The sequence below is a fragment of the Scomber japonicus genome, chromosome 18 (genome assembly GCF_027409825.1).
Source record: "Scomber japonicus isolate fScoJap1 chromosome 18, fScoJap1.pri, whole genome shotgun sequence".
Lineage (NCBI taxonomy): Eukaryota > Metazoa > Chordata > Actinopteri > Scombriformes > Scombridae > Scomber > Scomber japonicus.
Window position 1 is genome coordinate 10,418,302 of NC_070595.1, and position 24,310 is coordinate 10,442,611.

The 24,310-nt window shown below is 41.7% G+C and overlaps 2 protein-coding genes across 5 annotated transcripts in view; both read left to right on the top strand.

Annotated features, from left to right (window-relative positions):
• The first annotated feature begins 187 nt into the window (after positions 1-187).
• On the top strand, positions 188-9,284 carry xpnpep3 (X-prolyl aminopeptidase 3, mitochondrial). The gene is made up of 11 exons (XM_053338241.1): positions 188-428; positions 1,460-1,582; positions 1,861-2,048; positions 2,255-2,474; positions 3,986-4,170; positions 4,771-4,833; positions 5,547-5,660; positions 5,797-5,882; positions 7,855-8,038; positions 8,333-8,453; positions 8,692-9,284. Exons 1-11 carry the CDS (start codon positions 359-361, stop codon positions 8,856-8,858), a joined length of 1,521 nt encoding a protein of 506 aa, XP_053194216.1. The 5' UTR covers positions 188-358; the 3' UTR covers positions 8,859-9,284.
• Positions 9,285-11,384: 2,100 nt separating this feature from the next.
• ep300b (E1A binding protein p300 b) overlaps positions 11,385-24,310 on the top strand; it is a 33,093-nt gene continuing 20,167 nt past the window's right edge. For all 4 annotated transcript variants that reach the window (XM_053337768.1, XM_053337771.1, XM_053337769.1 and 1 more), the window contains exons 1-11: positions 11,385-13,518; positions 15,525-16,120; positions 17,400-17,579; positions 19,701-19,989; positions 20,483-20,596; positions 20,752-20,994; positions 22,299-22,398; positions 22,543-22,671; positions 22,866-22,983; positions 23,135-23,318; positions 23,896-23,973. In XM_053337768.1, coding sequence (XP_053193743.1) covers positions 13,425-13,518; positions 15,525-16,120; positions 17,400-17,579; positions 19,701-19,989; positions 20,483-20,596; positions 20,752-20,994; positions 22,299-22,398; positions 22,543-22,671; positions 22,866-22,983; positions 23,135-23,318; positions 23,896-23,973 — 2,125 coding nt within the window. In that variant the 5' untranslated portion in view covers positions 11,385-13,424. The remainder of the gene's footprint in view (positions 13,519-15,524; positions 16,121-17,399; positions 17,580-19,700; positions 19,990-20,482; positions 20,597-20,751; positions 20,995-22,298; positions 22,399-22,542; positions 22,672-22,865; positions 22,984-23,134; positions 23,319-23,895; positions 23,974-24,310) is intronic.

Consider the following 24,310-nt stretch of genomic DNA (forward strand, 5'->3'; position numbering starts at 1 on the left):
CTTTAAAATTATCCTCAGTGTTAGGATTTGGGTTAGCCAATCACAGCACACAAGCAGGGATTGCGCACCTGGCAAACAAAACTCAGGGCAGCAATTTCCCTACAACCCAACAGGAATGAATGCAGCTAGCAAGCGTTGAGTAAGCTATCGAGGGTAAATGTCAACCAAAGGTAAAGAGACAGTTGTGTGTGTGCTATAGGAGAACATTTTAACGTTGGTGCGTCGCAACAACATATCTCTATACATGTGTCCGTCAGTATCCAGTGTTCGTTGAGCTCTGTGTACTGTAGTTTAACTCTGGTGGTAGACAGAAGGAGCCGCATGCTGTGACTGGTCCTGTCGTCGAGCCGCAGCTACAATGTTGCCCTCCACCTGTACCGCGGTTCGGTCTGTTGTCAGGCTGCTGCCACGGACAAGCTGGAGTCAAGGTGAGCTTAGTCTGGTGTTGTTATGTTTTCTGTCTTATCTTAACGTTTTATTCATTCATTATTCAGTCGAAAAGTCACCCAATTCCTCATTATAACACCCAGCTGTCTTTGACCTGTGGCTCCACTTCAGCTTTCTCTCAAAAAGTTATTTTTTAAACTCGTTGGTTGTTCATTTATCGCGTAACAGCATCAAAAGTATAACTGTAACGACAGAGGAGAAGAGAAAACACTATTTACATATTTAAAACGTATTTTAATGTGTGTGCATTTCAATGACAAAACTAATCCATCATATTGCAAATATAGCCTACAGGCGGGTGAAAAATTCAATGAAAAACCGGTATGGTCTGAATGCTTAACCCGTGCAGTGAGGGGATGTGGTGGCTCTGTCATTTACATTGTGTAAATGTTTTGTGGAAGCACAGCTATAGTCATCCCTACAATATTAAATATATATTATATATTTTGTCAAAAATGATTTTTTCGATTCATGGTATGATGATTGCTAAGAGATGTATCCTGAAACTCTGGAAGTCTTATTTAGCTCCCAAGTTTGAGACTTGGTTGAAGGAACTCTTCAGCATTCTGATGTGGAAAGACTGAGATACGAACTTTCTGGTAATCCTCTTAAGTTCTCCAGGATATGGAGTCCAGTGCTAGAGCATATGAACGACCAATGATACTCTCTTTACCCTCCTACCCTGCTTACAGACAGTTGTACAGTGGAGCATGACCCCCCCCCCCCCTTAAAAAAATATTTATTTTTTATTTTCATTAGTTTTATTTTTCTTATCTTTTTATTTTATTTTGTTTTACTTCTATGCGTCACTGTTGCCCCCCCCCCCCCCTTTTTTTTATTCTTTTACTTTTTTATTACTGTCTATGTATTGGTCATTGTCTTCTTGTCTCTTACTTGATATAATTTAAATTGAAAATTCTCATAAATAAAGATGTTTTCCATATCGCCCAGTCCTACTTTAAGCTGTTATGTGCGAGACTCTTTAATGTCTGTGTTGGGTTGCTGTCTGTAGGATGTGTGTCGTGCCCATGCAGAAACATTTCTGTGAAACCAGGAGGTTTGAAACCAAAGACCGTTCCTCCTCGGTACCTGGGCCAGCCAAGCCCTTTCTCTCACCCACACATCATCAAACATGGTGAGTATTGTTTATACTGGAGCTTAGTTGTATGAGTACAGTGACACGTTTTAGGGAAAAGCTGTATGAATGGTCTTTACAGGCTGATCTTTATATAGGTTTAGATAGTTCTTTCTTTAGATAGGATTCAATCACACATAGTACAGTATGAGGATTAGGAGAAGACCACAACTTGACATACCCTTTTCAGCACTCTACACTTAATGTTGAATACAGAATAGTAGCGCAGAGTCTAAGTGTCAGTGATGAACTGTTGTTGTCTGATCTCTGCTCCACAGGTGAGGTGACCCCAGGCTTGAGCCAGACAGAATACGAGTTCCGCAGACACAGACTTGCCTCACTTATCGAGGCCCAGGCGGACAAGCTGGGACCCTCTGCCTCCTCTGGCAACCACGTGGTCATTGTTTTGTCCCATCCGACCCGCTACATGACCAATGACATCCCTTATCCCTTCCACCAGAACCAGGTGTGGGTTCAGTTTAATCGCTTTGTGCTTCTTGGTTGTTAAATGTAACAAGAAACAACATACTAAAGAGCAACAGTTTTAAACACATAATTTTGAAGCAGGAAGCCTCAGCTACACTTTGCCGTCTTATTTTTGTAAGTCATTGTCAATTGGGATACTGATTATTTTTAATTTTAGAAATTAACCAGGAGCCAAATTTTCCCCAGGATTTCCTCTACCTCAGTGGCATGTTAGAGCCCGACAGTGCCTTGGTTCTTTATGGGAAAGGGCGACCAGACCAGTCCATCTTGTTCGTCCCCCGCAGAGACCCAGGGAGAGAGCTGTGGGACGGGCCCCGCTCAGGGAAGGATGGGGCGGCCGCTTTGACCGGCATTGAGAGAGTTCATAGCACAGAAGAACTGGGTGTTGTGCTCAAGAGCCTTAAAGGTAGGTGGATGGGAGTGTGAGGACGCAGGACCAACAGGAACATCTCTTCACATGACTAACCTTGCTGTCCTTGTTCTTTTTACCTCTCATGAAAGTTTTCATGTTTCATTATTTAACAAATCTGAGTCAAATAGGTTAAATTTTTGACACTGACTAACAGCAAGATACCCTTTAATGTTTAAGTGACACAGTGAAATCCCTACAAAGTGATTTTAATTAACTATAAATATTAAATACAAAATATGTGTTTGGATAAGTGTTTACCCCCTTTAAGCAGACACACCTAGATCAGAACAGATGTGTAAAAACCTCATGATAAAGACATACTGTAGGAACACTCTAAGAAACTCTGGAAAAAAGGTGATTGAAAAGCTTAAGTTAGGGGATGGACACAAGACAACATTTCCAAGTCACTGAACAATACTTGGAGTACACTTAATTCAAGCATTAAGACATGGCAAGAGTGTCGCCCAGCTGTAGATCTGCTGTAGAGCAAGCTGTCCTCAAAAACTGAGTGTGTGTGCCAGAAGGAGATGAGTGAGGGAGACACTGAAGCTCCTAGAGGCTCAGATTGGAGGAGACTGGAGACAACAACTGTTGGCCAGGTTGATTTACCAGTTGCAACTTTATGGAAGAGTGACAAGGAGGAAGTTACTCTTAGAAAGAATCTGCTACAACTTGCCAGAAGACACACAAGAGACTCTGAAGTACAGCTGGAAGATTTACTGGTCTGATGATACCACAACTGAATTTTTCAGCTGTCAGACAAAATGCCATGTTAGATATAAGTCAAACACTGGCACATCATCATAAATATAACACTCCCACTGTGAAGCATGATGGTGGCAACATCATGCTGTGGGGACGCTTCTCTGCAGTAGGCCCCGGTAAGCTAGTGAGGATTGGGGATAAAATGAATGTAACAAAATACAGAGAAATGCTGGAGAAAAACTTGATGCAGTCTGCTAGAAACTTGCCACAGGAGATTTGTTCAAAATCAAGAAAATGTGCCCAAGCATAAAACTAAAAGCTTTAGAGTAACAATATAAATGTCCTGCAGTGGCCAAGTCAGAGTCTGAATCCAGTAGAGAAGAATGGAGAAACACTGCAGTGTCCAGATGTGTCAGCGTCTATTTTCAATAAGATGTTTTAGTGCTTCATTTGAACAGCCACAGTTTATGAGCATGTTTCAGTGCTCAGTAGGTTTTATTAGTTGCACAAGAACAATACTGGCCATAATTATTAAACACTAGTTAACAAAGCAGTGGCACTTGATGGACACAGCGTTCACTTTCTGCTCACCCTGACTCAGTCAATACTTCATTGTTAGACCATTATCAGTCTTTCAGAAGAAGGCTTGATGAAATTCAACCAGCATTGTGTGTTTTAATGGAAAGCATCAGTGAATGGTTAGTGGTTTGAACTGACATAGAGATGAGGGGTGATGGACAGACAGTAACACAAACTAGTTAGAAGTAGTTTAACTTTACTGTTGACTTATCCTCTTCTAGGCACTCTGCTGTGGTACGACAGTTCTCAGCCAGCCCACCCTCGGCTTCACCAGGTGCATGTGGCTCCCGTGCTAGAGGCCGGGCCAATTGCGCGTACTCTCAGACCCCTCTTACACTCTCTCAGGGCCATCAAGAGCTCAGCAGAGGTGGCACTCATGCAGGAAGCAGGCCGCATCACAGCACAGGTTGGTGTTTAAATTACTTATAGAGTCATAATAGTATAGAAATGAAAGCAAGAAATGTACCGGTAATCATTTTCATTGTTTGGTATTGTAATTTAACAGTGACTCTTTATTTCTCTCAGTTACTGATTGGTTTACAATGTCACTTATAAAAAATCTCCTCAATCTCTACTACAACATTCATATAATAAGAAAATGTATCTAATAGCTATAAAAAATAAGACGCTCAATAAGTCAAACCAACAACACTGCATATGCTTGACAAACCTGCCCAAAAATCTGAATATTAAAGCCATTATTCTGATTTTAAAAATGTAATTATAGCATCTTTCAAAGTGTTCTGATTTTCTGAGGTTTTTGTTTACAGAAAACTGAAACAATACCAGTGAAAATTGGGACAGTTTATGTTGTTTTTAGCCTATGTTTTTTCCATGCTGCCACTATGAGTTGCCAAAGACATAAATGTTGATCTTCTACACATGGACACTTTAATTTAACACTGGGTTCACTTTTTAAGTGAAATTGTCCCCTAAACCACTGCTGAGTTTTGTCACAGAGATACATGTAAAAGTACCTATTTCAACTCAACTCCTTGTCTTTCAGGCTTTCAGGAGGACGATGGCTCTGTCTTGTGGAGACGTGGATGAAGCTGTGCTCTTTGCTAAGGTAACTGATAATCTCTACATTATCATGTGTGCCCTGCTGTGATGTTGGTGTCTTCTAATGATCTTTAATGTGATTAATGTGAAGTGTTTTCCATTGATAGTTCAGGCAATTCAGAAGAAACTATTATTATTCCTCATTAGGGCGACCTGGACTTGACTGTCAGATTGATTGAATTTATTTGATATTTTCAACAGTCAACATCCCACACTGTACTGATAACGACTGACAAACACACAGGAAATCCTTTCCTTTTGTGGTCCTCAAGCATTATGTTTCACACAAAAAAAAAAGAGTTATTCAGAGAAAACAGGGTTACGAAGGAAATGAGTCAGATTTCCCCGCCACCCCCAACTAGTCAAATATTCAGCTGTGAAAACCAGTTTATTTATACATTGTCAGTTTCAATTCAGTGTTGTACTTCAGTTGAATTTAGAATTTTAATACGAGGATAGATCATTACTTGTATAACAATATTTTCTTTCATCCATTAGAAATACTTTTCCAGTCTGATGTTTTTGATCAACTTTGGCTAAACACAGTTTGGTTTCTGGCTGTCTGAACTCTGCTGGATTTAGTGTCTCCATCTGTTCATCACTAATCGAAAACAAGAGTAAAAGTACAGTTAATGCTGTATTTACCTTCACTATCCTCTCTCTCTCTCTTCCTCTGTCTGCTACTGGATGTAATATAATTAACATCACATCTTCTTCCAGTTTGATTTTGAGAATCGAATCCATGGCGCCAACTTCCTGGCTTATCCGCCTGTGGTTGCTGGAGGAAATCGAGCCAATACTCTGCACTACATAAACAACAACCAGATTATTAAGGTAAACCAGACAAACAAAGGTGTAATGAGCACACATACATTAACCATCCCGATAATGAGAAGTGGTTAATATAAAATAATGATTCAGTAGCATAAATGGCTCTCACACTATTTTCCCTCTTTCTCCCCTCTGCCAGGACGGAGAAATGGTGCTGCTTGATGGCGGTTGTGAATACTTTGGTTATGTCAGTGATGTCACACGAACATGGCCAGTGAACGGGAAGTAAGTATGACAAAATAATCAGAAATTGTACTCAAACAAAAGCAGCAGTTGAGTTGAAGTATATCTGATCAGGGTAACTGTGCAGAGCCACCAGAAGGAGGTTTCATGAAGATGAGTGGGAAAAGCATTGCTCTCTTGAATGAGCCTAACACACTGAAACAGGAACTAACTGTTTCATAAGGCCAACTCCAAACTAATGTGATCAGACTAAATCATGCCCTGTGTAAGAACTGCTCTTCAACAATAAGCACAGATCAATTCACTATGAAGGAAAGTGACATAAAGACAGACTTGTAGGTATGAGGTATAAGGGCACAGAGCAGCACGTTAGACTTATAATATGGAAAATAAAACAATCAATCAACAGCAATCAAAGTAAAAGTGTAATACATTGCTCCGTTCCCTTAAGCCACATTTCAAAGATGCGCACAGGCTGCTCCAATTCTCAAAGTATAACCTTTTATGCTAATACCTCATATAATGAAACTTCCTGTCATTGGCATTTATTGGCATTATTCAATGTGGCAACCAAAATGCCTATGAGTGGATTTTGTTTTATTATGGCAGCTCAAGCATTTGACAAGAATTCAAATGGCTGAATTTTGGGGGCATGACCACAGAGAGTGGAACAAAGTACCCTCAAATCTGTTACATTTATTACAGGTAGGAAATATGTCAGGGTACATCTTGTGTAATCTTGATTTTGTAGGGTGGAGTCTATGGACCATCTCGAATTGGATCAGTTAATTTATTAATATTACCTAGACACTCGTCCCAGAGAATACCCTTTTATACTTCTATTATCTACATACAATAAGCTGTTTTTCTTAAAGTTAGGTCTCTTATCAGTTGGATTGTACTGCTGTCCTTTTTGGTATATTTAGTAGACGCATTTTTGGGTGTATTCAAGAGAGATGCTACTGGGATACTGTGCTGATACCTTTTGAATGAAAAAGATTTGAGTTCAGAGTTTAAAGTGGCTCTATTTAATATTTATTTTAACAGGTAATGGGATCGCTATGTGTAATGTGAAAGAGGTAACGTTCAGTGATTAACCTTACATAATCTTAGCTCTCTGGAGCTTTAAAGCATTTTTTATGTTATTGTTTTGCTTTTCCAGCCTGCAGCCTTCATGTTTTCACACATTCATACTACAGTGGAGCATTTAGAGGTGATAGAGACAGTTACTTTCTTCAGGAGACCAAAAACCAACTGAAAGCTAAAAGGAGAGTGAATATTGACCAACATTCACCCATTTGACCAGAAACATGACTCCAAATAGATGTTATCATTACTCTGCTATAAATAACTTGATGTTGACCGAGTAGATATTTAACAAAAGGTCACTTAGCGTGTTTGGTGCATCTCTACAGAATATGTAACCTTGACCCAGATGTTGAATATGTATACATGACTTTTTGGGCTATGGTGAGAATCAGCAGAGGCTCAAAACAGTGTCTAGTCACTTACGAATTGAGCGTGTTGAGTTGTGGCTGAAGCTTTTTACACCCATCCTTCATACAACACAGAATCTTTTGGCATCTAAAGTCAGAGTTAGCCTAAATGTTACTGTTGCTGTAGCACTATATTAGACTGCAACACTACACTACATAAAGTTCATTTTTATCTTTATTTTTTGCAGTGAATAAACAGTTTTTACATTAGTCCTTTTTATAGACGTTATACATGATTTGTTTTGAAAGCTTATGGGTCTCCAGATTTTAGTGCCTTTTTAAATTGAATGAAAACGTCATATCACTCTTTGTGTTTTAGCACTTAGCATACCAACAATTAATGCGGAGACATCTCTTTTTTTTGATAAATATCCTTTATTGATTTTTTTCATGACGAAAGGCAAAAATCGAATAAATGTAATAAACACCAGAATTTACTTACCCCATCCCACCCACCCCCAGGCCCCTTGATGCAAACACATCTTAACTGTCTGCTGCTCCCACCTCCTTCCTGCCAGGTTCAGCCCTGCCCAGGCCGAGCTGTACGAGGCTGTCCTGGAGGTCCAGCGCTCCTGTTTGTCTCTGTGTTCCCCAGGCGTCAGTCTAGATCACATCTACAGCACGATGCTGGCTCTGCTGGGACGACAGCTCAGGCAGCTAGGTATCATCAAGGCCAGTACCAGTGATGCTGATGTTCTGAAGGTAATTATAGTCAGAGAAATTGCACATTTCAAACTGGCCTAGTGTTTTAAAAATGTGAAAACAAATGAGCAGTTCTTGGCTATTGGAAAACAAAGTAGTTGCTGGAGGCGTTCGAAGCTAAAGGAGTAGTTGCACAATTTGGGGAATATGATTATTTCAAAGTGAGCAATGACTCCTTGTCTAATGGAGAATGAATGTGTTTTATGCATCCAGCTGCTAGAAGGCTTACATTCAGTTCTGTTTTTAAGGCAGGTATGTATAAAAGCTAATTAATTTTGTTTATGCTCATCCCAGGCTGCGCGGCGGTACTGCCCACATCACGTTGGTCATTACCTGGGCATGGACGTCCATGACACTCCTGAGCTGTCCCGCTCACAACCTCTACAGCCAGGAATGGCCATCACCATAGAACCAGGTACAAACAAATGAGGCTTTTAAACTTCATCTTACTCCCTTGATTGATTTTTCTTAAAGATGTGTAGCTGTGCTAGAACATGAAAGATCCTGTTCTCTTTCTTTTTTATTTTAATTTATGTAGACTTGTATTATATGGTTGGATCCATAACTTCCACATCAGTTCATAAACTTTTTTGTGGCTCATGTTATTCTTGCTTTGCCTTTCTGAATTTGCTACTTTTCTCCTTTTGTCTCAGGGTTGTACATCAGCGACGACAACGATCAGGCCCCAGAGCGTTTCCGGGGCCTAGGTGTCAGGATTGAGGATGACGTGGTGATCCAAGACAAGGGAGGCCCTCTGATTCTATCGTCCGATGCACCGAAGACCATCGCTGACGTAGAGCAGGCCTGCGCCCAGAGATAGGGCAGGGAGAGACAGACAAGTGACCAAGTGAGCCACAGCAGTCGATGGCAGGCAGTGTGCTGTGATTTTCAACTGTCTCCACGGTGATCACGTCATCAGGCTCAGGGCCCAGGTACATGAAAGGTGGGAGCGCACTGTGGTGTGCAAGACTGTGGTTTCAGTCTCAGCAAGGCCGCGAAAAATGTAGAAACGTGGTGTGGAGGATCATTGGTTTTTGTGGACGATGATCTGCCTAAATATTCAAAGAAACACAGTGGATTTATGTTTTGTTGGCAAGTTCTCCCACACCACTGTCTTCAGTCAAATTAGCTGTTGTCAACATGAGCGCAGAAAGTCTTGTCAACATATTACTGAACAAGACGTTGCACTCATTACACTTATCAATCCTGCAGAAGACTGTAAGTTCCAAAGCAGAAAACCAAACAAGCAAACATGATGATGTTTCCATACATCTACAGTAAATGTGGATTTAGTTCCAGTATTATGGTCTATATAGTGTACTACATTGTTATGTCAGGTACAGCGATGCCAGTACATCCATCAAGTATTGCAATGGTGCTATCAGCAGGTTAAATTTGATGCTGAACTCTTAATTAAAACCTAGAAACATCTGTTAACCCTTCTCATCAAGACTGAACCCAGTGTTAAGCTCTTACAAGCATGCCAGCATTTGTTTCTGACAGACTGATGAACCAAGTGCAAAAAAAATGTTAGCTTCTTTAAATCAATTTGCTCCACACCATGTTGTTCAGTATGACCACCATCATGGCTCACCAAGATATGACCGTATGTTTATTGTCTCACTCAAATAACTTGTAAACCCTACATACACACGCTTAATTTGACCAGAGCATGGCAAATCAGCAGATCACCATGTTTATGCTCACAAGTAATGAATAAAGAGGACTCTGTCCCAAGGAGGTGCTCCTGATAAATCTGGAATGATAACGATTATACAAATGCACTGACATCATTTCAGAAGTATACACTTATAAGAGATTGTGTGTGTGTGTGTATGTGTGTGTTCTCCTTTAAAGAAAATTGTGTATATGTATTAAAAAGATCTCTATTCTTTCATAACCAATAAATTATTTTGGTTGGATGTAACTTACTTATGACGACACGATGGGAAAAATGATGATGGTGATAATAATAGTGGCTGCATTGAAATGAGATTTGAACAGGATGGAAAGTACCACTCAGTTTTTTTTGGAGATGAAGATGGACCAAGACAACCTGTCACTTATCTTCACTTATGATGCGATTAACAGCGTCATTCTGTACTTGGTTGCTGAGTTCTTTAAAATACATTTTCATGGTACCACACTTTGAATCCCATCAAACTACTCAGTATCTGCAAACCTCAGAAAATCACATCCAAACTATTTGGATAGATGGATGTCATTTTGGGAAAGCAGAGACATGTATAAGAGCAGTCCCCTTGGTTGTTTTTGTGTTTTGTTGTTTCACAACATTGAATCAAGATAGATTTTAATTTAGCTTTTTTGACACAGAAAAAATATCACTTTTTCCTATTCAATTACAGATATAAAACACAACATTTGTATTTACAAGCATCTAATCACCACTGAGAAGGCAAATTAACCCTTTCCACAGCAGATATTTTGACTTGTCAAAGCAGGAAAGCACAGGTGAAATCTGTAACATTAATGATGGCTGTGTTACATTTAGGTAAGCCAGTGGTTTTTACTTTAAAATGAAAGATTTGTGTTTGTTTTTTTACTTTGATTCAGTTGTAGAAAAATAAAACATGAAAACTTCAAGGGGTGTGAAAACTGTGTGTAAGCACTGTATGTAAAAGTCTGAAGTCAAAGTTGGACCAGGATAGGCTCTAAACTAGTGATGTCACAAACCACAATTGTATGCTCACCCCTCAAAATGTTCAAACATTAAACTAAACTATATAGGTCCTGCATTCAAACTTTATGTCAATGTGCAGGAGAATGTAGTTAAAATATCAAAAGTAAAAGTAGTCATTATGTTGAGTTGTCTTCAGAGTTTAATATAAGTGTATCCTCGTATAATAAAATGCATAATATTTGCATCTACTATAGTTTCAGAAACATCAGTAATGGAATTAGACTCTAAAAAGCTGTTTATTCAGAGAGGCCCTTTCATCAAAACTCTTATTACGATTACTTTATGTTTTGTGTTCTGTTATTGATAGTGCTGCACTTTAAAATTCACTATTGAATGAAAAATCTGGTACAAATAAATGTGATTATTATCATTATTATTATTATTATTATTATTATTATTATTGAATACACACAAGTACACAAAAGTATAACTTAAAATAGCAGGAAAGTGTGAAAAGTGGAGCTCCACCGTCCCCTACAGATTGAGATCAGCGACTGCCGACAGAGCGACGAACCTCTTTCCGAACAATCCCGAACACCTACGAAGACAACCTCCCCTCTCCCCCCTCGCTCCCTCCCTCTCCCCCTTCACGCCTAATGTTGCTGTACCTCCAACCCTCCCCCCGTATCAGAGGAGTAGAAACAACAAGCCGCCATTTTGTTTGTCGGACAGACCGTCAGAAACAGGAGGAGATAACCGAGAGAAGGAGCGACTCCGGCGGCCGACGACACGCCGCTCCGGGAACTGCTGGGGGGAAGAAAAGAGTGGCGAAATCCTGTCCGTGTTATCAAGAGAGAGGGGGAAAAGCATCACCGAAAAGATAAGACGACAGTGGAGGGAAAAAAACGAGTCGGTGATATATTTATATATATATTTATATATATATATTTGTGCATGAGAAGGAAATACTCCGAAAAATCCAAGGAAGGGGGTGTTTTGCGGAGCGGAGACGGAGAGAGGCGGAAGAGGGCTATAGATATTATAATAACGAGGAAATACCTGCGAAAACGGGGGAAAACATCAACATGAAAAATCATTATGTGTCCGTCGCGGAGGAAGGAAAGAGCCCGCATAGACAATTATATAAATAAATTGCTGCCGGGCAGAAGGGAGAGGTGGAAAGAAAGACGGGTTTAAAGAGAAGGGGAAATTGCCAGGATCAACACGAAGGGGGGCATTCTCCATCACAAAGAGTCAATGAGAGGATTTTGTCAGCCCAAAATATTTTAAGGGGGTGTCAACATTACTGTGCCCATCTGAAGCTCTGCTTCCGAAATAGCCATAATTTCTTAGCGATCCATCGTCATTTTTTTAAATCACATTTTCGCCTGACGCCGTAGCTCTGCTCCTGTTTTTGATTAAGATTGCTCCTTTTTCTCTTCGCTTGTACAACCAAGACGTCCTACAAGCAGTGAGTGATAGGTGTATTTTAGCGGAATATTAATTCTTTGCATTACCAGAGATTTCAAGTGTTTAAAAAAAAATCAAGCGAGAACCGGAGGAGGAACCTCATCTGGAGCACAAGATAAGTAAACCCCCACCTCCTCCTCCTCCTCTCCAGATTGTCCTCTGCAAAATAAAACTAATTGGATCAATCTGACTGCCCGCTGATTGGCAATTAGTGCTGTGATTGCCCTCAAGAACTACGCTGTCAAAGAAATATAAAGTCTGCATCCAATCGATTGCACAAGATCAGTGATTTTTGATAAGATTTTCTATTTTCAACCTTTGCCTACCCTGCATACTGCAATAGGCAGAATCGCGCAAAAAAAGGAGGGTTGCATCAACTAAATGTGCAATATTGAGTCCGCTCTTTCTGACCCAGTGCCTTGCATGGTCAAACACTACAGTATAGTCACCATGCACATGCAAAAGGAAACTCATGCATGGAATTTTACATTCGGAGTAGATTTTCTTTTATCTAAGTAACTGCAAGCCTGGGACCTCAGTGTTTTCATCTTTCTGCAGAGCTGTTTTATGCTATTTATTCAGTTGCTGTTGAGCCAATGCAAGTTGTGTTTTTTTTCTCGGTATTGCACTTGAGAGTACCGCTTCACGCTTTAACTGTATTTTAAAACCACTGCCGGTCAGTCTCCACACACCGGTTGATTTGTAAATCTGTGGCATGGACAGCAGAGAGATGACTGATCCGGTGAGAGCCATGTTAAATGCAACTGAGGGTTTCCGAGCTGTTGCATGAGACCTGCAAAAGTTAACACAGGAATACACAATTAGCATTTCCGTGCCCTTACTGAGACTCTTCACTGGAGCGTTTCAGACCTGAAATACAGGATTTCTCCGCCGACTATGGCGGACAAGACTGAGTGCAGCACGGAGGACGGATCTTGGGACAGTTTTTGTGTCGCAGAAGAGGCTACATGAGGTTGTCAGAGGGCCGCACGCTTGCCTTTTTTTTGCCGACTCCACCTTCCCACCTCCTCCTGTTCAAATCTGAAGAAACAAACTCTCCGACAGGGGAGGGGGACTGACTGATATCTGCAGAGAGGAATAAACCGAGAGGGAGAACTGTGAGGGAAACAGTTCAACATTGCTGTCCTCTCCCCTACCGTCCCCCAAGCGGTGGGGGAACGATCAAAGCATATGTTAAAGGGATAAGGAGACACAAATAAGGGAAATACGCCTGCCCTCCGTGGATCTACAGCATTTTTTTAATTCGTCAAAAATATGGCCGATAATGTCCTGGAGTCCGGCCCGCCTTCAGCCAAGAGGCCCAAGCTGTCCTCTCCAGCTCTCTCAGTGTCTGCCAGTGATGGAAATGGTAAGTTTATCGCATGTTTTGTTTACTTGTTGAATAAAAGTGTAGGTGTAATAGTTGCTGGTCAGTCTTGAGGTCCCTGCAGAGTTTGCACTGCAACTTACTTGGGCTGACACAGAGCTGCTCCATAACTAAATGGTTTTAAACGTGCACGCATTGGTAGCTTTATTTTCAAAAAAGGGCTAGTCTGGTAAATTTGGATTGCTATCGAGAAAACACGAAGTATCGTTGTAGCTGGCGCCAGGAGCAACTTTCCAGGAGTGATGTTTTGATGCATTAGCCTCAAGAGGCTAACTAGCTAGAGACCAAATGATCCTCCTCCAAACAATGGAAGAGTCGAGCCACCCCAGTTCGCTTCAACTTTACTAGCTTCTTTAGAAGTTTAATACATCGGAAGGTTGAGAGCACAGACACACATTAAACACCAGGCGTCGTGAATATTTTATAAGCGTGGAGACCAATGCTCGTTTCAAAGCTAGCTTTAGGAGAAAGTAACGGGAACCGAGCGAGCTAGCTAACTAGCCGCCGGCTCAGCTGAGCTCAGTAGCTGGCTAGCAAAGGAAATAAGTGATTAATTAAACCGTATTGGTCACCACAGCGACTTTTTCAGTCGGAATTGGCCCTTTCAGTGGCCGCAGAAGAAACTGTGTGGGGCCATGGATTTGGTGTACATGTGTTATCAGTGGGGATACTCTTGTTTTAGTGAAAGGTTGTCGTATACCAGCTAGCTATTGTTCGACACTTGATTAAAGTTGCGCAAAGCCTTGTTGTCCCACTGAAGATGCAGCTTTGCGTCCGTTTCAATTTGGTTACCGCGTTGTAAGTAGAAGGGCCATCTCAACCATCGTCTCCGAAATGCCTCTTCTCACGTCTTTTGTTCAAAGGCGTTTAGTTTTCTCAATTGTGCTACCGACGGTGCCCATTCTTGTTCAGCCTCCATTGTCTGCCTCTGCACGGTGACAATGCGCTGCACTTTTTCTAGTTTACTTTTCAAATTCACCACTTAGCCAAAGCAAACCACTCAAATGCACTGTGATTTAAACCGCAATTGCAAACGAATAAACACATTAATTTGCACAACCACAACGATTAAGACATTCAATCGATAATCAGTGCGTATAGCTTACCACAAAAAGTTTATAGAATTGTGAAATTATATTTTAAAAAGTAGTGGCCACAACTCCAGTTCTCCAGTTGTGTTAGAAAATGAATGAATATGAGTTTTTTTGTTTTTTTTAAAGAGTAAGCTCAAAGCATGTGTAATTTCTCACAGTATGTGAGCTCTTAATGCAGTAATACATGGCAAGTTTGTACACGAGGACAGAGGAAGGGTTACAGCAGTTACAGTATCATGCATGAAGTCAAACACAGGCACGGCATCTTCACACTGTAACATCAATCTTTAGTTGGGATGTTAACATGCCAGAGGCCGTTATAGAAAATCAAACGTGCATAATGTTTTCATGGGGCCATCCATAGAGAACAACTTGGTTTGTGATATTACAGGGAAGATGTCAGTTTTTCCTGTATCATGTTGGATTTAAAGTCTACTTTGATTGATTGAGTCAATGTCCTGTAAAACACATTTCCCCTTTTCCTTTGGCTCCTTTCTTAGTGGATATAACTTAAGTCTTACACCTTCCTCTATTTCATGCTCTCACACCACGTAACTGTGGATCCAATGCACACACCTACCTAGTGTTTACCCCGCTGCGGCTTCTCACCTTGACCCTACTGCGTTCACTCTCCATGTTTGGCATCCCATCAAACCACAAACTGATGCCCAGGAGAGAAGCCCAGGCTGTGAGAGGCAGCTACTGCTGCACTGCCTGTCTAGCTGTAGGTCCCAAATCAGTGCTTGATAGTTTTCAAAGTGGTGTCAGAGCCGTGCCACACTATAAACAAAAATTATGTTAATTTAATTATTAACCTTGAAATATTGTGGCTGTATTCCTAAAATTTCACTGAATTTTTCTGGTGGATAAGCATTTTCTCTTTTTTGTGCCTAGATTTTGGTTCACTCTTTGACTTGGAGCATGACCTCCCAGACGAGCTCATCAGCTCTCCAGACCTGGGACTGACCAATGGAGGGGATGTCAGTCAACTCCATACCAGTCTTGGAGGGATCGGTATGGGAGGAGGCCAGGACGCAGCTGCAAAACACAAACAGTTGTCTGAACTCTTGCGTGCTGGACCACCAGCTCAGCAGAGTGGTCCTAATTCCAACAGCACAGGACCCGGGGCTTCCATGGGGATGATGGGGGGTGTCAGTGTCTCTGGTGGACCCCAAGGCATGCCCCCCCAGGGACAGCAGCAGCAACCTGGATTAATGCAGCAGGTTGGGATGGTGGGAGGGGTGGCAGCGCTAAATCGGGCAGCTGCCATGATGGGTGCCCAGAAGGGCAACGCTGGACAGCAACAGCAAGGGCTGATGGCGGGGCAGGTGATGAACGGCTCGCCGAGAATGGGTTACCCCGGCAGTGCAGGCATGGGTAACAATGGTAATCTGTTGGCGGAAACCCTACAGCAACAGCAGGGTGGTCAGCAGATGGGACCTGGGGGTCAGGCAGGGTTAAGACCACAGCAGCCCGGGGCACTGAACAAGGTAAGCACACCAGGACCATGAGTTACACTAATGTCTCAGAAGCAACTATTTTAATGCTAATTTCATTTTAATTTAATCATGATAGTTTGTGGTTTTTTTTCACTGAGACTAAGAGGTTCCAGATGCTCCTAAACAAAGTACAGTTTTGGTGGTCTGTTGAATCCCACACCTGCATGTTCAGATGTAAAAAAAAAAAAAAAAAAAAATTCTCGTATACAGAAAATATTTAGTAAGTAACAAATTTAAAAAGTACATTTTGTCTTCCAAGTGCAATATATTATATTTGAAAGGACAATATTTAGACAAAAATTAAAATGGGCTTTTTAATTTAAGATTCATCACAGGGATTTAGAAGAAATTGGAACACATTTAACGTGTGCAGACAACTTTCCAGACTTGATAGTAGTTGTAGGCTGTACAGCTGAAGACGAGTTCTTCAGAGCAGGTGTAGGTTCAGGCATGAATTTGATCATGTGTTGGACTTGCAACTAGATCACTGTTCACTCTGCGGTATTGATGGTTAACCTCTTTGCTTGTCAATATGCCACATGATGGTTATGATTTGGTAGTAAGGATGTGAAGGCAGCGCTGCAAACCACTGTGTTAACCATGTAGGCAGATTTATGTTCACTTAAAGTTCAGATGTAAAAGTGTAAACAGTTTCACGAGTCTCTCTTGGTCACATAACATCAGTTAACAAACCACTCCACTTTATTGCTCTTATTGGAGCCTCCTTATTGGATCCTCACCCATCAGTTTGATGTGCTGCTGTTGAAATCAGGAATAGTTTGGCCAGATGCTGAAGTGGCTGAAAATAGTAGTCAGTGACCTTGTTTGCAAAGGTCACATTTAGATTGTTTCTGTTTTTAATTTACTGCAGAGAACAAAATGTCGGGACAAAAATGAAGTGATATTGTAACTGTACATATTACTAGTATTTGTTAAGTGGTTCCCTGTTGTCTTCCTAGCACCTTTTTTACTCAGTGGCATTGTCATAGCAACTTTCAAGCAGTCTGTAAGTTGTTATACTCAAACCCAAAAAGTTGACACTATAATCCCTCCCATAATTCTTCCTTGAGTGTCTGTATACCGATAGTCTGGCTGTTTAAATCATGCCGTCATAGATCATGAAAAGTAATTTATCTGATCTGCTAAACAATTTATTTCTTCATCTCCTGCTTTGTCTCCATACTGTCCCTCCTCCTCTTCCTTTTCCTCCCCTCTCTCTTTTCCCTGTCTCTCGCATTTTCTTTTTACTTCCTCTCGCCCTGCTCTCCAGATGAATATGATGGCCAACGCGGGCCCCTATGGCGGTCCGTACGGCCAGTCTGCTGGCCAGGGGCTGCCTGGAGCAGGGCTGGGCCCACAGCTCCAGAATAAGGCGGGCCTGCCCAACAATATGGCCACCCAGTTCAACATGGACAAGAAGGTGCAGCCGGGTCAAGGAATGCCTGGGATGGTAGGATTTATGTATAAATTACAGATTTTAGCCATACACACTTTCTCATATACCACGTCTGATTTGGACGAGTTTCCAATTCTTAGTTAAAGGATAAGTCTATTGGTATTCTGTGCTTTTCTTTATGTCAACAAACCCCATGAAAAGACCAAATCACAATGAATTGATGCTACAAACTAGTATTACCTGCACAACCAAAGCTTTTCCCCCTCTGTGCTTCGATACGCTGGACATGATGGGTGCTGTAGTTTATCTCAATTCTACCCCACATACATCATCCTGCTGCTGTAAATACTCAATAGCTCATGAAAATTAGTGGCTGAAAATAATCACCAACAAATAAAGATTTGCATAGTAGAGCCAATGGGCTCTGGCTTAAGTAAACTGAGGCTTTCAGTCCCGAGTGCTTGTTTGAACCTCACCTCTGCATGAAATTCATTTTATTAACTTTGCAAAATTGTCCATCAAACTCACCACATGCAGCAGCCGGCCAGGTGTGCAGAAGTGAAACAGAAAGTAGGATTTTATCTTTTTTTTTTTTTTTTTAAGTCATTAACTGGTTGCTTCCATTGATTTTTATATGTAAAAACGACTTCATCTCTTTGACATGAGGCGTTTCACCTCACCTTTGAGCATGCCCGTTTGGAATAGCTGTAAACTTTTGCCTTCAGATATGGTAAGCTTGGTAAGTCAGAAAATGAAGGCAGATGTACACACCAAGGGCTTTGTTAAGAATAACAAAATAATATCATAATTTATTGTATATTGAGCCTTTGAGTGGGGCCGTTATGAAGCCTAATAACCTCGAGGGACTCAGTGCAGCGCTATCATCATCAGTCCGAGGAAAATCGCTAACACACCTGCATGAATGTGGTTACATCATCTTTGATGTACAGCTAAAGATATCAAACACAGAATAAAAGTGACCATCAATCACGTAATATAAAATCCTGTTTTCCTGATTTGCATTTGTGACTTAATAAAGCTGTATTGGTATGTTATAAGCAAATGATTACGTGTGCGTGCGTGTGTGGATGGATGAGGCAGAGAAACCGGTTTCTCCACTAACAAAAACCTCAGACAGTAATCACAGTCGCAGTCGAGCGTTCAAACTGGGGCTTGTTTGAAGAGCCGAAACATCCTTCATGCGCTCTGTGTGATCAATGTGACACCTCAGTGACAACAATTTCCACAGCACTCTAAAAGACAACATGGCATTTTGAAAGAGAAATACTTTTTTTTTTTTTGTACTGTGAACTTCAGCTGATTTCTGACTGTATTTATCTGGAAATGAGCTGAAATATAAACTACCTCTGCACCATGGTAAAACATGAAATGCTGCTTTTAAATACCTGAACAGGTTAATGTAAGTGATCAAAATATTTTGTGGTGAGAGATAACCTTCCCAGCTTAGGAGTTGTGGGAAGCGATAGGTCCGCCCCTCGTTCTTGTTCCCACATGTCTTCAATAGTCACTGATCATGGGTCTTCAGGTTGCTTAAATATAAGAGCTGTGACATTCTCATCTTTTTTGGGGGATTTTTTTTTTAGTCACAAAAAAGACGCGTGTATGTAACTGAATTAGGAAATTACTCCCTCAAAAAACTTACAGTCACTGACAGAATTAACAGGAAATAATGTGTTAACTGATTTAGAGATGTATTAGACCTACTCATATGGGAAGCAGCCTGGGCTGACTCTTCAGGTTGATAGGAGGGAAGTGGTTGTCTTGTGGGGGAATTCAGTGAAGAACTAGCTTAAAGTGAGGCTTAAGATGAACCGAATGCACCAAAACTGGCTGGTCAGGTTATTACCGTCCTTGTCAATAAGGTGTTAAAAGAAACATTATGGTTTTAGTATTACAGTATTTCAAAAGCCAATGATTTGGATAAAAGTTGAACATTGGGGAACTAATGGCTAATGAAATGGACTTGCTGGCTTATTTCTACACAGATCATTGTAGGGTGTTGAACTCCTTAAATATTAAAATGTATTAGACATGACATGGCTCAGTGAAAGGTAAATAAATGGTCACTATCTAATAAATGTTTCAATGTTTATATGTACCTGTATTATTTCTTTCTAACACTCATCTTTACCCCTCTCTCCTCTTTGTCATTAGGCCCCTCAGCAGCAGCAACCCGCAGCCGTCGGCGGAGCGGCAGCAGTGGGAGGGGCTCAGGTTGGGCTAAGTGCCGTAGGGGCTGGTCCCGGCACAGCGCCCCCTACGGCAGACCCCGAGAAGCGGAAGCTGATTCAACAGCAGCTGGTCCTCCTGCTCCATGCGCACAAGTGCCAGCGGAGGGAGCAGGCCAACGGGGAAGTGCGGCAGTGCAACCTGCCCCACTGCCGCACCATGAAGAACGTGCTCAACCACATGACTCATTGCCAGGCTGGCAAGTCCTGCCAGGGTGAGTCTGCTGAATTATGCTGATTGCTAGTTTTATGGTGTGTGGTTTATATCAACACTAGGGAGCGTTTAAAGCTGCAATGTATCTGCAGCAATTCAGTTTTTTTCCTTTTTATCCCTTGTTCTTGTATGTTGTTTATATCCTTCTTGGTTTGCTGCCCATTTGTCGTTGTATCAGAGTGAGTTATTCTCCCTGTAGCTGGCCGTCCTACTGTAATTTTTCCTCCAGCTTCTGTCATTGAGTCTCCATCTGGACGTAGTTTTATGGTACTGAATGACTCATACAATAACTTTCTTAGTCTCTGGCTTCTCTCTCCTCCTTCTGAATCTCCTTTTCCTTTTTTTTTTTTTCTCTAATCCTTTTCTTGTCCCATCATTCTTCTCCCTCCTTCACTGTGTCACCCTTGCTCATTTCACTTGGCTTCCCTTTCTGACCATCTTCTCGCTTCTTCTCTTTTTCTCAAACTTCTCTCCATTTGTCTTTTCTCCTGCAGTGGCGCACTGTGCCTCATCCAGACAGATCATCTCTCATTGGAAGAATTGCACGCGACATGACTGTCCTGTATGCCTGCCATTGAAAAACGCTGGAGACAAGAGGAACCAGCAATGTGAGTGTTTCTCATGCAGCTCTGATCATTGAGTTATTACACATTATATTATATATTGTAACTAACCAGTAAAATCCATGAATCCTCACATGCTCATCTTTTATTACTGCTCTTCCTCTCCTCCTCCCATCAATTATCTCTTCCCATCACCACAGCTCTTGTCAACAGTGCAGGTGTGGGGTTGGTGAACTCATTAGGTTCGGGGGTGCCAGGTGGACAGTCCAATTCGCCGAACCTGAACCCTCCCAACCAGATTGACCCCAGCTCCATAGAGAGGGCCTATGCTGCTCTCGGCCTCACGTACCAGGGAAACCAGATTCCACAGCAGTCACCGCAGGCCAACATGCCAAACCAGGGGTTGCCAGGGCAGCCTGGCATGAGGACTCTGAACACCATGGGTTAGTTTTTCCGTCGTGTATATCACAAATTATGTGGTAACATGCCAGAGCTAACAATTTTTAAGCTGAAATTAAAACATGGAAGAAATTAAACGTTCGCTCTGTAATCATGTGTTTTGAAATTAAAAATGTTATGTTTATAAGTGCAAATGATGCCAAACCAGTTGAGAAGTGATGTGAAGTAGCATTTTAATACAGTTTTTTCAATTAATGTTGCTGGCTTAAGTGTAATCACATGATAGTATGTGTTGAACATGAAGGTGGAGTCAGTGATTCTGGAGAAAGATTGTTAAATACGCTTTTTATCAAATTCAGTGAATATTTCCTCATGGGCCACTTGCTGTCCCTTCTGTGTGCACCGAAAAAAAATTGGGTGTTCATACTCAGCGTTGATTCTGTAAAAGAGAAACAAACACATCAGCAGGGGGGTGTTCATGTTCACAGGACATGGGAAAGTCAACAGAGCAGCTGTCCGTGTGAGAACGTGACAGTTTCCCCATCTCCAGCAACCGAATTGTGTGTGTGTGTGGCAGGGGGGCATGACCAATTCATACAGAAAGTGTTTTCTCACGGAACAGATACGCTTCCATTTTATTAGATATATCAATCCACACTGAATCCAAGACCCCCACATTTCTTTTACGCTCCGAATCTGTTTCTGTCACGTTTAGTGAAGCGTAATCTGAGCAGGCAGCTGTTTAAATCACACAAATATCCTGCTGTATGTGTGTGTTTTCAACTTAACTGTATCAATGAATCAGTAAATACAAACACTGATGATTTCTTCCCGTGGAGCCGACATGCAAACTGTTTTGGGTCAGTAAGTGTCTGCTGTCAGTCGGCCTGGTGAAGTTTATCCGGCTCTTCTCTCGGCTCTGCAGGAGCTGCAGCTAACAGGCGGCTGCTTCTGTGGAGATAGACGCTGAACGCAGGTCAAGTGAGAAGTGGGGAGGCCACAGAGAGGTGGAGAGAGTGGATGGAGTCTTATAAGTTAGTTTTTGAGCATGTAGTAAGTGTGAATGTGTGAGGAATAGAAGTGACTCTACAGCTGATGCATCAATCGGAATTCCGCCATATTTCTCTTTAGGTTGTTGCCTCGGCAATGTGCGTCTGTGAATATGGGTTGCGAAACATATGACGGAGCATTATGGGAGAGGTGTATTTGTTTGGGTGTTCAAAAAGTCTTCAGAATGAGTGACGCTACCTTTTTTAAAGAAATGTAACAGGTGTTTTTATACGTTGACTTTCTCACACAAGTTAAATTTAAATTAAAAAAAAAACTATTACTAACTTTTTCTTTACAGGAGCAAACTCTATGGGAGTGAATGGTGGAGTAGGGGTGCAGTCCCCCAACCAGCAGTCCGCCCTACTGCCAGACGCCATGTTACACATGAATGCACAGAGGTAGGATTGCCTTCCGTTGGTCACAACTATTTACCTTCTCTCAAGTCAGGCTGCTGTCACATAACCGACTTACAGAAAATTCTCTAAATTAGCTCTGCATTGGCTCAAATCTTACTCCTCTCGCCCCTTCTTGCCTGTCCCCAGTTTGATGAATGACGGCGTGGGCAACCTGGGCTCCATGCCTACTGCCACTCCTCCTTCTGCTGCAGGCATGAGGAAGTCTTGGCATGAAGACATCACGCAAGACCTCCGCAATCACCTTGTTCACAAGCTGTGAGTCTGCAGAGTCTTGCAACTGCTACCAAAAAACAAGCAAAAAATCTTACTAGGAGGCCGGAGCTAATGAAATGAACTCGTTTCAATATTGCATCATTTAGAGCATATTTTTCTGCTTTTCATGTCATCTTAATTGTAGTTGTCTGAAGAAATATTGTGTAAGTGTCCTTGGTGTGTTTGTGTGCTCGTAGTGTGCAAGCCATCTTTCCCACACCCGACCCAGCTGCACTGAAGGACCGGCGGATGGAGAATCTGGTGGCTTACGCTCGGAAAGTAGAGGGGGACATGTACGAGTCAGCCAACAGTAGGGTAAGAAACCAACACTGGTGTTAAGTATTGTGACATGAACATCACCATCAAGAAATTAGGAAATGTATTATTATTATTATTATTATTATTATTTATGTTCTGCATCGCTGGGATGTGTCCTGTAACATTCCCTGTGCTTCACTCACTCCAGGCGGAGTACTACCACCTACTGGCTGAGAAGATCTACAAGATCCAAAAGGAGCTGGAGGAAAAGAGGCGGACACGGCTCCAGAAGCAGGGCATGATGCCTGGCCAGCCTAGCATGGCCTCTTCAGGCCTCCCACAGGTGCCTCCCAGCATGGGACAGCCACCCATGGTCCCAGGACAACCCCCAAGTAAGTAAAGAGACTTCTATGACTTTTCTTCAGCCACCTTTATGCAGCCTGGTCAAGGCGGGAATGTTGCACTGTTATTCTACCTCATTGTTCTGTATAAAACATATGGGGACATTGTTGTTTCACCATTAAACAGGCAGTGGAAGTATTCACATTACTGATTGATGTTTATGTAAAAGTCCAGCTGGCATGGCAGGACTACACTCACCAGTATGAAAGGGGCTTATGTGTGCATAGACACACATTGATGCACACACACACTGCTGGCATGCACAGAATAGAAAAGCAATTTGACTTTCACGTTCATGTTTTCTGGCACGCATCTGTATTGACATTAAACACTGTTCAAAATGTTCAAGTCGTGAAATGAAGTAGATCTTGGAAATGTGTTGAAATGGAAAAAGAGAGCAAACACACCTGCACGCCACTTGTTACATATGTATGATGAAGTTTGTTTGTCTGACTATAGTTTTTTTTCACCCTTTTTAAACATCTTGTAGTCATTTTTGGTTTTACTGGTATTCAGTGATCCTGAAGACAAGATATGTAATTTCTGTAACTCTTATCACCCTGTCAGATGGTCCTCACGCTGATCCGTCCATGGTCCGACCGACTGGACCAAATCAGATGGTCAACAGAATGCAGAACCCAGCAGGTGAGTCCTCCCATGAAGTGTAAATGACATTATTACAAATACATGCTGAGCGGCCAAACTTGAAGAAATGTGTTTTTTTTAAATGGGAGATTCATACAATGAAATGATTTTAAAAATGTAATGCTGAAGTAGAAGAGGATGTGAATGAAATGAAATCTGTAGAATATATTGGACACCCTGTTACACAAGCTTTTAAAGGGATCCCAGGGCTGGTGATGTTTGGAGGATTAAAGGGTTGGTTCACTCAAACTAGAAGCAAATCTTTTCTTCCGTGATATTGAGCCATACAGAAAGTTTTGATATTATTTGTCCAGGTTTTGAGATATTTGACCCTGAA

Bases quoted from the DNA above. Each gene is read 5' to 3' on its own strand.
- xpnpep3 (XM_053338241.1), top strand. From the start codon at position 359: ATGTTGCCCTCCACCTGTACCGCGGTTCGGTCTGTTGTCAGGCTGCTG. The intron at 1,583-1,860 runs GTGAGTATTGTT...TCTGCTCCACAG, and splicing joins CCCACACATCATCAAACATG to GTGAGGTGACCCCAGGCTTG. The intron at 4,171-4,770 runs GTTGGTGTTTAA...CTTGTCTTTCAG, and splicing joins CAGGCCGCATCACAGCACAG to GCTTTCAGGAGGACGATGGC.